The sequence below is a fragment of the Protomyctophum bolini genome (assembly GCF_963924005.1).
Source record: "Protomyctophum bolini genome assembly, chromosome: 10".
NCBI classification, from domain to species: domain Eukaryota; kingdom Metazoa; phylum Chordata; class Actinopteri; order Myctophiformes; family Myctophidae; genus Protomyctophum; species Protomyctophum bolini.
In genome coordinates this window covers 35829583-35842009 of record NC_137871.1, presented here as the reverse complement: position 1 = coordinate 35842009, position 12427 = coordinate 35829583, and the positions used below count along the sequence as shown (strand labels likewise).

The 12427-nt window shown below is 40.2% G+C and overlaps 1 protein-coding gene across 1 annotated transcript; it reads right to left on the bottom strand.

Annotated features, from left to right (window-relative positions):
* Nucleotides 1-11049: 11049 nt before the first annotated feature.
* Nucleotides 11050-11887, bottom strand: LOC308322276 (chemerin-like receptor 1; the record flags this gene model as incomplete). Its single annotated transcript, XM_080773472.1, has 1 exon — nt 11050-11887. Exon 1 carries the CDS (start codon nt 11830-11832, stop codon nt 11050-11052), a length of 783 nt encoding a protein of 260 aa, XP_080629598.1. The 5' UTR covers nt 11833-11887.
* Between the last annotated feature and the right edge of the window lie 540 nt (nt 11888-12427).

Sequence of the window (12427 nt, the reverse complement as noted above, 5' to 3'; positions counted from 1 at the left end):
GAGATATATGGAGTTGTGGGTTAGATGCAATCTTATAGTCCAGGTTTAAAGTGTGAACCTATTCTTAAGAGATAGTGTGTGTGTAGAGAGCCAATACTAGAGGAGAGCTAAGGAATGCAATTTATGGCCCGGCCTGGGTTAAACAGGTCAGGGAGCCATGACATCATAGAACAAAGACCGGGGCAAAGCAGGGCAGATAGTCTGAGAAGCCCACTGAAAGACCCACATCTGCTTAGGGTTTGACACACACACAAACACACTCTGACACACACACTGACAACCATACAAATCTATACACATGCACGCACATGCACGGGATTGGATGTGTGAGACTCAGTATATAGGAGCCTCGTGGTAGGACGAACGGGGCTTCTCAGAGAATATTGGGTCCTGTTTGGTCATGATTGTGGCAAGCTCATTGGTGTTCCTCAAAATAAACTCAACATGAGACAGAAAAGGACACTGCCTGGACCCTCTCTTTTTTATACAACCTGCCTGGTATATTCTCCACCATTATGAACATTAATATACCACATTCACTCAATGAATTATTTTGATATTCATTCCTAGAGACTGCTTTCTTTTCCACATGCAAGGTGAACTGAGTCTCCCGAAGCTATTTCCCATACTATGTAGCACATTTGAGAGGAGTAGCCAATTGTTGTTTTGCTCTTTCACTCTGTATTCTGTAACACAAACTAACAAGCCCCTTGGCCACATTAATTGTCACTACAACACTGCAGTAGCCTACAATTTACCTGGCCGCCATCAGGCTGAAGAACAAGCACTGACCTGTCCGGAATACCACCTGGCTATACTACTGACCTGTGGACCTACAGTATACTTGTTGACCATACAGCACTTGTCTGCTATAAATGCTGACTGATGCCGTTATGACTTTTCATGTAGTTGTGGAATATTTATTTATACATTCATTTATTCATGCAGTCGTATATTTAACACTGGTCGGTGTTAAAAGGGGTTTTATGTCATGACTGAAGGATAAACCCCATAAATGTATCTCCTTTAAAATGTAACCCCCAGGCTATTACTGGCCACATGTGGTCAGCAAGTTGCAGCAGGCCCACACATATCTGTGTGGTTGCATGGGCGTTGAGAGGAAATGAGACAGATAGCAGGACAATACTGACATTCCTGGATCCCACACTCTCCTTCCAGTTCCACGTCAACCAGAATAGATCACCAAAACAGCCTTTTTCCACCTGCCTGCCTTCGTCCGACCACTATCAGCAGCTATCCCACACTGCCGAAGAGACTCTCATTCACATTTATCACATCCAATCTTCCAGACTTGCTTACGCCCTTATACCAGTGTTGATTTTGGCAGCAAAATTTGATTTTAGTTTTATTTATAGTCTCTTGAATAGTTTTCATTTAGTTTTAGTCACACTTTAGTGTTAGTCTACTATAAATATCATAAGGTTTTAGTCAAAATCTACAGTTGATTTAGTCAACTAAATTGTATTTTGGCGGGCCTTGATGCCGTCGTAATGATTGATTTTACATGCAACCAAGTGTAAAAGGACATATAGTGGATCTCTCCTCCACTAGTCAATTCCTAACATTTTAGTCTAGTTTTTATTTGTTGACGAAATTGTCAATATATTTAGTCTTATCTTAGCCACCTTAGCTTAGTTTTTATTTAGTTTCCATTTAGTTATCGTCAGGGAAAAAAGGTAGTCGACGAACAATTTCCGTCATAGTATTAGTCGACGAAATCAACACTCCCACGTTCTAAAAAAATCACACCCGTGTGAACTGAGTGGTGCAACTCCCCTCTCTATCCCCCCCCATCCTCTCTCTAAATTCACTTTCCACAGCACTGCCACTCAGGTGTGGAATGCCCTGCCCCCTTCCCTTAAAACAAACAAATCACTGGCTTCCTTTAAAACCGGTCTGAAAAATTACCTATCAATATCAGCTGGTCAAAAGGAGAGAAGATGACTGCCCAACCTCGTTTTTTTTGGTATGAAGATTTATTTAGATTTGTTGGTACACCTGTAAATAACTTTCATGTGTTGTGAGGTATCCTCGATTACTATCATCACTGTATTATGAATGCATTGGGACCCGAATGGAAACAAGACCGCAAGGACTTTTTTCAGTGCCATCCTTTTGGATAAAAATGTGCTTTTGTGACTGTACCATGTACTGTTTTTCTGCATATGATATATTGTCTAATAAAATAATCAATCAAAAAAATCTCTCTCCCTCTCTCTCTCTCTCGCTCATTAGCAGGCAACAGTGCAGCACTATCTCTCTCTGTTTCTGGCACAACAGCGCCCCTACTGGTACTCATAGTCTTGACTGGCTGCCCATTCATGTCTCGTGTCAAAGGTCATGGTCTGGTGACCTATAAGATGACACACGTCAATGTAGTTAACAGAAGTTACTGGAAGAATCTCAAGAATTTGGGGTTGAGTGGCCTGGTTGAGTCATCATTGTTATTTATGTGCCCATATAATAGTATAGTATCTGCTCGCTCATACAAATAAGTATATCAGTTAACGTGAGTTTAATAATAGAATGCTGGATGAAGTAAGAGAAATTCTCAAAAACAATGAAAAACTCTCTAGTCACAAGCATCATATTTCAGTTAAATAATGACGTTAACTTATTAAGGGCTTGATTTCAATGTGTCGCCAGTCATTATTTAAGAACATGCAGGTCATGGACAATTAGTTGAGAAGCAGTGTTATAAATGGTTGAGAGTAGTTCTTATTTATAATCATACCATGTTATAAGCTGATTGTAATGCATTATAGTGTAAGTGTTGCCAAAAACACTAATCTTAGCCCATATACCCATATACCCACCCAACACAAACCTCTGACCTAGAGCAGCGGTTCCCAAACATTTTTGACCATGCACCCCCTGTTACCTCCAAACTTAGCTGACGCACTCCCCACATGGAAATATAAATTGCATAAGCTATAGAGACATTTATCCACAAATTGTGACACAGGAGCTGGAACAGATTAACCTGTCCTGGGGAGAGGCGCAACATGCTGACAGGGATCGGATGCAATGGAGAGCGCTCATTGAAGCCTTAATAAACCTTCGTACAGTAGCCTATGTGGCTGGCATGTAGCTCAGAGGTAGAGAGAGAGAGAGAGAGAGAGAGAGGGAGACCACCTCCACTGCAGAATGTGCTAGTTAGATTACTGTATAAACAATAACATATCTACCATACAGATTTGAAAAAGTAACATTTTCTTTATTTAAATAAGACTCCAGGATGTGCCTGTGTAATGCATGTGTTTAATGAAAACAATATCTACAGTACATTCCTGTAAGTCTTACAGGAATGTAGATATTTTCATTAAACATATGCATTACAAGCATTACATTATTCCCTTACAGTGTAAGAGAATAAAATAAAGCGTGTTAAAAGTGACCAATTGCTACTTATTTTACATACACTTTGAGGCTGATTTTTTCCGAATGGTGACAGTCGATATGTAATATGAACATTCGGAGAGCAAAAATTATATTGGTATCATTAGAAACCCTATAGGAAGTAGGAACTGCTCTCTCTGAAAGTGCCCAATGTGCAAATAACACAAAACGTGAGATTTTGTTGGAGCAGGCCCTGATCCAAGGTGTCCCACAGTCTTACCGTGTTGCTGGGAGACGAGGACCTGCGCTCCCCACTGGGGCTGTACCATATGTGTCAGGAGTGAGTACGGAAGAGGACTCAAATGCAGGCGACAGTAGGCAGAGCAATAAACGTAGAAAGATTTATTAAACAAACTGAGGTTCTTCCATAAACAGGGCAAAGAAGGCATGACAAAAACTCATAAACTATACAGGAACTCACACCACAGGAAACTACGAACCAACAAGAACAATATGCAAACACAGGACTTAAATACACACAGGGTAACAGGGCACAGGTGGAACCAAAATACAATCAACATTAGGATAGGCTGGGGGACTAAAAGGACACAGGTGGAAACACTGACAAATTACAAGGCAGGAACACTAGGCACAAAACTACAAAAAGAAACACATAACCAAAACCAAAGAGAACAGTCAGGAACACATGAGCAAATACATAGTACCTAGTACATAGTACATAGTTCACAGTCCGAGGAGCGGACTGCGACATAAACTTAACGCAGGCACATAGGCAACAATTAAACTGAGGCTAAAGCGTAGCAGCATAGATAAGGGGTTCCAAATTAAAGGAGCTAGAACTGATACTGATACTACTAGACATGAAACTATACAATGAATGTCAATGAAACTGACATTACTGACCATGACTTGACATGATACTAACTGACATGATATTGACAAGATACTCAAAGTTCACGGTCCGCGGAGCGGACCGTGACAATATGTCCTGATATCCAGGGGCCAGGAGCTGCCTGGAGAGAGAGAGAGAGAGAGAGAGAGAGAGAGAGAGAGAGAGAGAGAGAGAGAGAGAGAGAGATTTTCAATCTATCCAAAATGGAAAAGGATACTCACTCAAGCTTTACTTGTGACATAGGCTATTTAAGGGGTAAAGATGTACATATACTGTATATACCATAATAATATGACATTAATGTGAGGTGCTATTATCAATGATAATTCAGGGGTGCTGTGGATGAAAAAGTTATTTAAGGGGTGACCTGAGCGAAAAACGTTTGAGTTCCCAGCTTGCAGGTGGCACCGTGGCATGACTCATGGTTTAACCTCATAAATATGTATGTCTGTTAAAATGTAACCACAGGCTATTACTGGCTAGCTAGTTGCAGCAGGTACACATCTGTGTAGGAAGGTGGAGGTTAAGGTGAGATAGTGAGACAGATGTTTGTGAGACAGATGTTTGTATACATTCCCACTGTAGATGAATGATATTTTGATATGTCCTTCACTATGACCAGATTTGACTGAGAGACTGCCATCGCGCAAATTATTTTTTCCAAAATGAGTTAATAGCACAGGTAGACTCTTCACATACTAGAGCAATACATTCCCAAACATGTAGCTAGGTGTTTGTTTGTTTATTGAATGGATCCCCATTAGCTGACGCCGTGGCGTAATGTTAGAGTCCACAGAAGTGAACCTTTCAAGCCTGTTTTCTCAACTCGCTGTTTCTCTGCAAGACATTACTCTATAAGCCATATCTCCAGAACTGGTGGGTCAAACTGAACAACCAATATGTCCATTTGAAGCTATGATATTCCCTGCTTTCAATGTGCAATTATAATGGCATGTTAAATAACACCACAAATAAAATATCAGGCACACCTGACTTCGTTATTCAAAAGAGAAAACAGGTATTCCATCTATGATGCTCGTGTCAGTTTTTTTTTTTTTTTTAACTTTCCTCGCAAACTAAACTAAAGCCACTGTTCATGATCAGGGGGTGTAGGCCAGATCTACTCTCGTTCAATTTAGCTCAGGGCAAGGAGGACAAATTATGTTGTTCTTAGATCATATACGTGCAGGAGGAAGGAATATTCAGGATGAGGGATATCAAGTTATGTTCTTTACTTGTCAGAATGGTAATGCTTTTTCAGTGCGCTCTAGCTTCGGTGCAGAGGAACGTAGAGTCCACACCAAAGGCAGCGAGTGTCACAATCAGAATGAATGAACTCCACCACAGAACCAGAAATACCTGCCAGAATACATATCCCTGCCCACACATACATCATGTATTTCCAGTGGCAAGTGTCATGAATACAAGAGAAAGAAAGCTCTGGGAACATCAAACTTCATAGACACCTTAAGGATTATAAAAATCACACCCGTGTGAAGTGAGGGGCGCTAATTGCGACCGTGTAGCGTTGCAACTATGTAAACGAGCAGTGACTCTGTAACGCAAGCAGTGACAACGCGAGCATGCGACGCAACGTAACACCACACACACACACACACACACACACACACACCTCTGTAGGCCTATATAAAATATAGCTAAATCATCTAATCTCTTAGTTACATCAATATTGTTATTAGAAAATAGTTGGTTTGTGCCTAAGTATTAAGATTATAAAGATCGCTTTGGCCCTTTTGACTGCCAAGGACATTTCCCATGACCGCGGTGGTTTCACTCATATGGATATAAAGAATCAACTGACTGAGAGAAAACGCTAATGTTACTGCCGTCATATTCCACAATTCTGAGACAGTTTATTTACAGTTGTGACGACACAAAGACAACTCCCTGACAATATCGCTGAGATAGTAGAGTTTAATTGGTGCATGGGACGCCCCCTCCTTCCTACCAGACTAGCACACATGCCAGCACTGACATTCTGGCTGAAAGAGGTGTGTCGACACTGCACCTTACAGTCCCCTCATGAGGTTGATATAGTCCCAAACTCCCAATGCAACCGTCTTTTTCCTTTTGATGAATTCTCCCTGGAGAAAGAATCCATGTAGGGTTTTCTAGATTATACAGAGGTCTCTTTAAACCGAGAAAACATTATCTTTACAGTATGACACAGTGATTATTAATGAGGTTTCGTATCAAGGACCTTGAAGGCTCTTTTAAAGAGCTGTTTTATAGGTTTGATACCTCAGAGGGCCTCTCTTCACTGAAAGCATTTTCCATTTTCAAAATAAAAGCACTCCACAAGTTCCGCTTGATTTCTTTGCCCATGAATGCATAGAGAAACGGGTTCAGGCAACTGTTTGCGTGTACAAGAGTCACTGATATCATTGCCAAAAATGCATTGTGAAAGTGGTTAATCTCTAGTAAAACCGAGATGTGGTAGGGAAACCAACAGATGACAAATGTGACTATCAGGGCAGTCATGACTTTGAAGGGCATGGCAGACCTGGCCTTGCTGTTGTTCTTCATCCTTACAATGATAATAGAATAACACACAGTGATGATCACCAGAGGAAACACAAAGCCTAGAACAAAGCGAAAGACAGGGACACTTGTAGAGCTGAAGATTGACATTTCAAAATTGTTGTAGCAGTGAATAACCTGATCATGTTCTTCTGTGTCACGAACCACTAAGGAGGGAATGCTCAGCAGCATAGAGAAGAGCCAGGCAACCACAATGGCGACTGCTGCACGTTTCATCGTGCGATTGTTTCGGGCCCAAAACGGATGCACAACAGACAAACAACGGTCAACACTGATGATTAGCATCAGGAAGACGCTGCTGAACATGTTGAGAAACAAAATAAAGGAGGTGAACTTGCACATGAAAGGTCCAAAGTTCCAAGATCCTGTTGCTTGTAGACTGATGTTGAAAGGCAGCATTGCACAGAAGATGAAGTCAGAGAGGGCCAGGCTGAGGTACCACATTGCTGGGACTGTCCTCTTCTTCATCTTGAAGCCGATAACCCAGATGACCAGGCCATTCCCCAAAAGCCCTAGCAGGACGATGATCACATTTACCACAACCAGGATGACACACTCTGCTTGCTCACTGCACAATGGTGGTGGTAGTATTGTGGAGTAATTTTCGAGGGACTCAGTGTAATTGTAATCAACATAATCAATGGCAGTATCAAGCGTAGGAAACGGAGTTGGTGATGTCATGGTGCTCTCCTAAAGTAAAGGAAATACATTGATACAAGTTACGTTTATTTTGGCCATACTGCATTGTGCATTTAGGGGTGTAAATACTTTGGTAGTTTTTACTACCAAGGTAGCAATAATTGAAATATCTGTTAAAAACATGTTAAATCTAATAGACGCTGCTAAACTCTTCATACTTGCTTGCTTGATCTTATCACATATAATACTGCTTTACAACTCAGAAACAAGGGTATTAAGCAAAAAAAGTTAATGAGATAACATAAAATGGAAAGTCTGAAAGTACAATCAAGAGTAGATAGGCGTGTAGTAGAAAGCATACCAAGACATGGAAATTCCTTCAAACTGTCAATATACTGTACTCACTGTATCAGATAAGAATAATAATGTGCAATTAGGTTTACACTCACCTCATACCACCTGACCAGTAGAATTTAAGTCACTTAATATCTTTTGTACTTCTCAAAATTACTCAAGGATTTTTGTTTTTTATTCCTAGAGACTGCTACCCTTTCGGCATGCAAAGTTAACCAAGTAAACTGTGAAACTGAATTTATCTGTCAAATTTAAGAGATTATGCTTGACCGCGGTGAATGATGAAACTACTCCATCAGCTCCTTATCAGCACCTCTGAAGCAGCTGCTCCTTTCTATGGACAGCCATCTTAACTCCAGGTCTCATCCAAACTGATACAAAAAATAACCTTAAATACAAATTAATGACTCGTTATAGAACAACTTGGACTTTGACAAAGATCCTACTCAGTCCGTAACTTTATCACAAAACTTGCAATAAACAGTAATTTAACCGGTTGTGTGTAGTCCTGTTTGTAGAATGTATAGTACTGAAAATAAATGGTGCACATACTATATGTGGATTGAGGGGTGTAATAATTAATTGATCTAATAAAAATGATTTAGAAAAAAGAATCGATTTTTAATTTTAAATGTTCTCTCATTTTCAAAATATAATTATCTGTGTGTTTTAGAACACAGCAAAAAAAAGTTAATGAGGCTTAATGAGATGACATAATGGGGGAAAAAAAGAAAGAGTGCAATCAAGAAGTGCATAGGGAAGGCCTGAGAGCATAAAACAAAACAAAACTTCATACTACTTCCAACATTTGTTGGAGAAATAATGTAAGTAAGTTACAATTTACAATTTAGGCATTTAGCAGACGCTCTTAATCCAGAGCGACTTACATTAAGCAAGAACAAAAAGCATGGGAATACATCACATAAAAACATTTATCATGAAACATGCGTAAGCTAAGAAAGTAACAGTGGAATATCTATAATGAAACTATACATATAAGCTATACATCTATACTACTATGCTATACATATGTACTATGACGTGCTATGACTACATGTACAATGCACTTATGCTGTCTACATAACATGCTATAAGTCTGTATCACTCACCCATAAAGCATGACACCGCAGCAATGGGTCATCTCATCGTAACATACATTGCCAATTCAAGAAGTCATTTTTTAGAAGAGGAAGTTGTGGTGGTATCTAGGCTGTCGATACTCTGATGAAATCAGAGTCACAAGATTTGGGTGGGGGAGACGTCGCAGCAACAGTTCACTGCTTGTGCCATCAGTTGGTGACAAATAAAACCTTTCTTAGTGATGATCTCGTCACTCATTGAGATAGAGATAAAAAATAGTTGACGTGTGAGGTTTAGCACAGAATGCTCACCAATCCCAGTCCCACCACCACAACGCCATCGAAATCACACTCTGGGTTTACAGGTTTACAATATTTCTACTGTTATTTCAAGTGTCCAAGACAAGGAGTTGCTTAGTTTAAGATGCAAGATGGAAACCTTATCTTCATAAATGCTCATGTTACTTAGACAATGGCACCATTTATGTGTTTGTCTGTCTCATTGGTGGGCAATGAGAGTTCAGACCATTCAGAAACCTGCCCAACAATGATATCGATGGGGATTCCAAAAAAAAAAAAACCTACAACCTATACAGTATCTCTTCCTGGAAATGTACCATGCTATAACATAAGCCATTGTTCCTTGCCTTGAAAGTTGAAACATAAACATAAAAAGGTTGAAATGAACAAACCTGCCTAGCAATGATGTCACTGGTAGGGACAGCCGTCCTCTGAGACAGAATAGAAAGAAACATTATTTTTAGCATGAGCATTAGCGGGACCAAATAGGAAGCAAATAAATCAAATAATGAATCTTCAAAAATAGCAAATAGCCTGAAATGTTTGACATAGATTGAATTTATGTTCACGTTTGGCATCGCCGCCCGTCAGAGAATTACAAAAAACTTCAGGCAGTTTAAGGCACTTTAATGTCAGAAAGATTCACCTGAGACCACATATTCATCTCTCTCTGCACATGAATATACAAAATAATATGCATACCAACACTTTGTGCACAAACTCACATATATACACACAGAGCATGAGAATGTGGCCCTCGTTACACCTGGTATTAACACCTGCCCTCGTTCACTAGAGGACAGGTCAACTGCACACACAGTCACACACAGACGGTAAAATGCCTCCCTCCCCTCTCAATAGGTTTTAGTTGAGCTGCAAATATGAAACCAATGAACAGTATTAAGAGCTTGTTACTAAATAAGATCCAGGTTCTTTTTTCCATTTCCTGAAAAGTAACGGATTTTCGACATACCGTACAAGGTTAATTTCCAGACGACAGCGACGATATACAGAAAAAACTGCTCCATACAAATGAATGCCCTACTTAATCACACTACAGCGTCACGCAAAAAGTAGCCGATAGATCTGCTACTTTTGCCACTTTCAAAATTTGAATCCTGAAAAGCAACAGTTTGGGACACCCGGCAAGAGGCGATGAACTACTATAGCGTATGTCCTGCTGGTTTTGAAACCTGTTTAGAATGATAATATAAGAAATAAACCCCCCCCCCCATAGGCCTATATAAAATATAGCTAAATCATCTAATCTCTTAGTTACATCAATATTGTTATTAGAAAATAGTTGGTTTGTGCCTAAGTATTAAGATTATAAAGATCGCTTTGGCCCTTTTGACTGCCAAGGACATTTCCCATGACCGCGGTGGTTTCACTCATATGGATATAAAGAATCAACTGACTGAGAGAAAACGCTAATGTTACTGCCGTCATATTCCACAATTCTGAGACAGTTTATTTACAGTTGTGACGACACAAAGACAACTCCCTGACAATATCGCTGAGACAGTAGAGTTTAATTGGTGCATGGGACGCCCCCTCCTTCCTACCAGACTAGCACACTGCCAGCACTGACATTCTGGCTGAAAGAGGTGTGTCGACACTGCACCTTACAGTCCCCTCATGAGGTTGATATAGTCCCAAACTCCCAATGCAACCGTCTTTTTCCTTTTGATGAATTCTCCCTGGAGAAAGAATCCATGTAGGGTTTTCTAGATTATACAGAGGTCTCTTTAAACCGAGAAAACATTATCTTTACAGTATGACACAGTGATTATTAATGAGGTTTCGTATCAAGGACTTTGAAGGCTCTTTTAAAGAGCTGTTTTATAGGTTTGACAACTCAGAGGGCCTCTCTTCACTGAAAGAATTTTCCATTTTCAAAATAAAAGCACTCCACAAGTTCCGCTTGATTTCTTTGCCCATGAATGCATAGAGAAACGGGTTCAGGCAACTGTTTGCGTGTACAAGAGTCACTGATATCATTGCCAAAAATGCATTGTGAAAGTGGTTAATCTCTAGTAAAACCGAGATGTGGTAGGGAAACCAACAGATGACAAATGTGACTATCAGGGCAGTCATGACTTTGAAGGGCATGGCAGACCTGGCCTTGCTGTTGTTCTTCATCCTTACAATGATAATAGAATAACACACAGTGATGATCACCAGAGGAAACACAAAGCCTAGAACAAAGCGAAAGACAGGGACACTTGTAGAGCTGAAGATTGACATTTCAAAATTGTTGTAGCAGTGAATAACCTGATCATGTTCTTCTGTGTCACGAACCACTAAGGAGGGAATGCTCAGCAGCATAGAGAAGAGCCAGGCAACCACAACGGCGACTGCTGCACGTTTCATCGTGCGATTGTTTCGGGCCCAAAACGGATGCACAACAGACAAACAACGGTCAACACTGATGATTAGCATCAGGAAGACGCTGCTGAACATGTTGAGAAACAAAATAAAGGAGGTGAACTTGCACATGAAAGGTCCAAAGTTCCAAGATCCTGTTGCTTGTAGACTGATGTTGAAAGGCAGCGTTGCACAGAAGATGAAGTCGGAGAGGGCCAGGCTGAGGTACCACATTGCTGGGACTGTCCTCTTCTTCATCTTGAAGCCGATAACCCAGATGACCAGGCCATTCCCCAAAAGCCCTAGCAGGACGATGATCACATTTACCACAACCAGGGTGACACACTCTGCTTTCTCACTGCACAATGGTGGTGGTGGTAGTATTGTGGAGTAATTTTCGAGGGACTCAGTGTAATTGTAATCAACATAATCAATGGTAGTATCAAGCGTAGGAAACGGAGTTGGTGATGTCATGGATGTCATGGTGCTCTCCTAAAGTAAAGGAAATACATTGATACAAGTTACGTTTATTTTGGCCATACTGCATTGTGCATTTAGGGGTGTAAATACTTTGGTAGTTTTTACTACCAAGGTAGTAATAATTGAAATATCTGTTAAAAACATGTTAAATCTAATAGACGCTGCTAAACTCTTCATACTTGCTTGCTTGATCTTATCACATATAATACTGCTTTACAACTCAGAAACAAGGGTATTAAGCAAAAAAAGTTAATGAGATAACATAAAATGGAAAGTCTGAAAGTACAATCAAGAGTAGATATAGTTATAGAACAACTTGGACTTTGACAAAGATCCTACTCAGTCCGTAACTTTATCACAAAACTTGCAATAA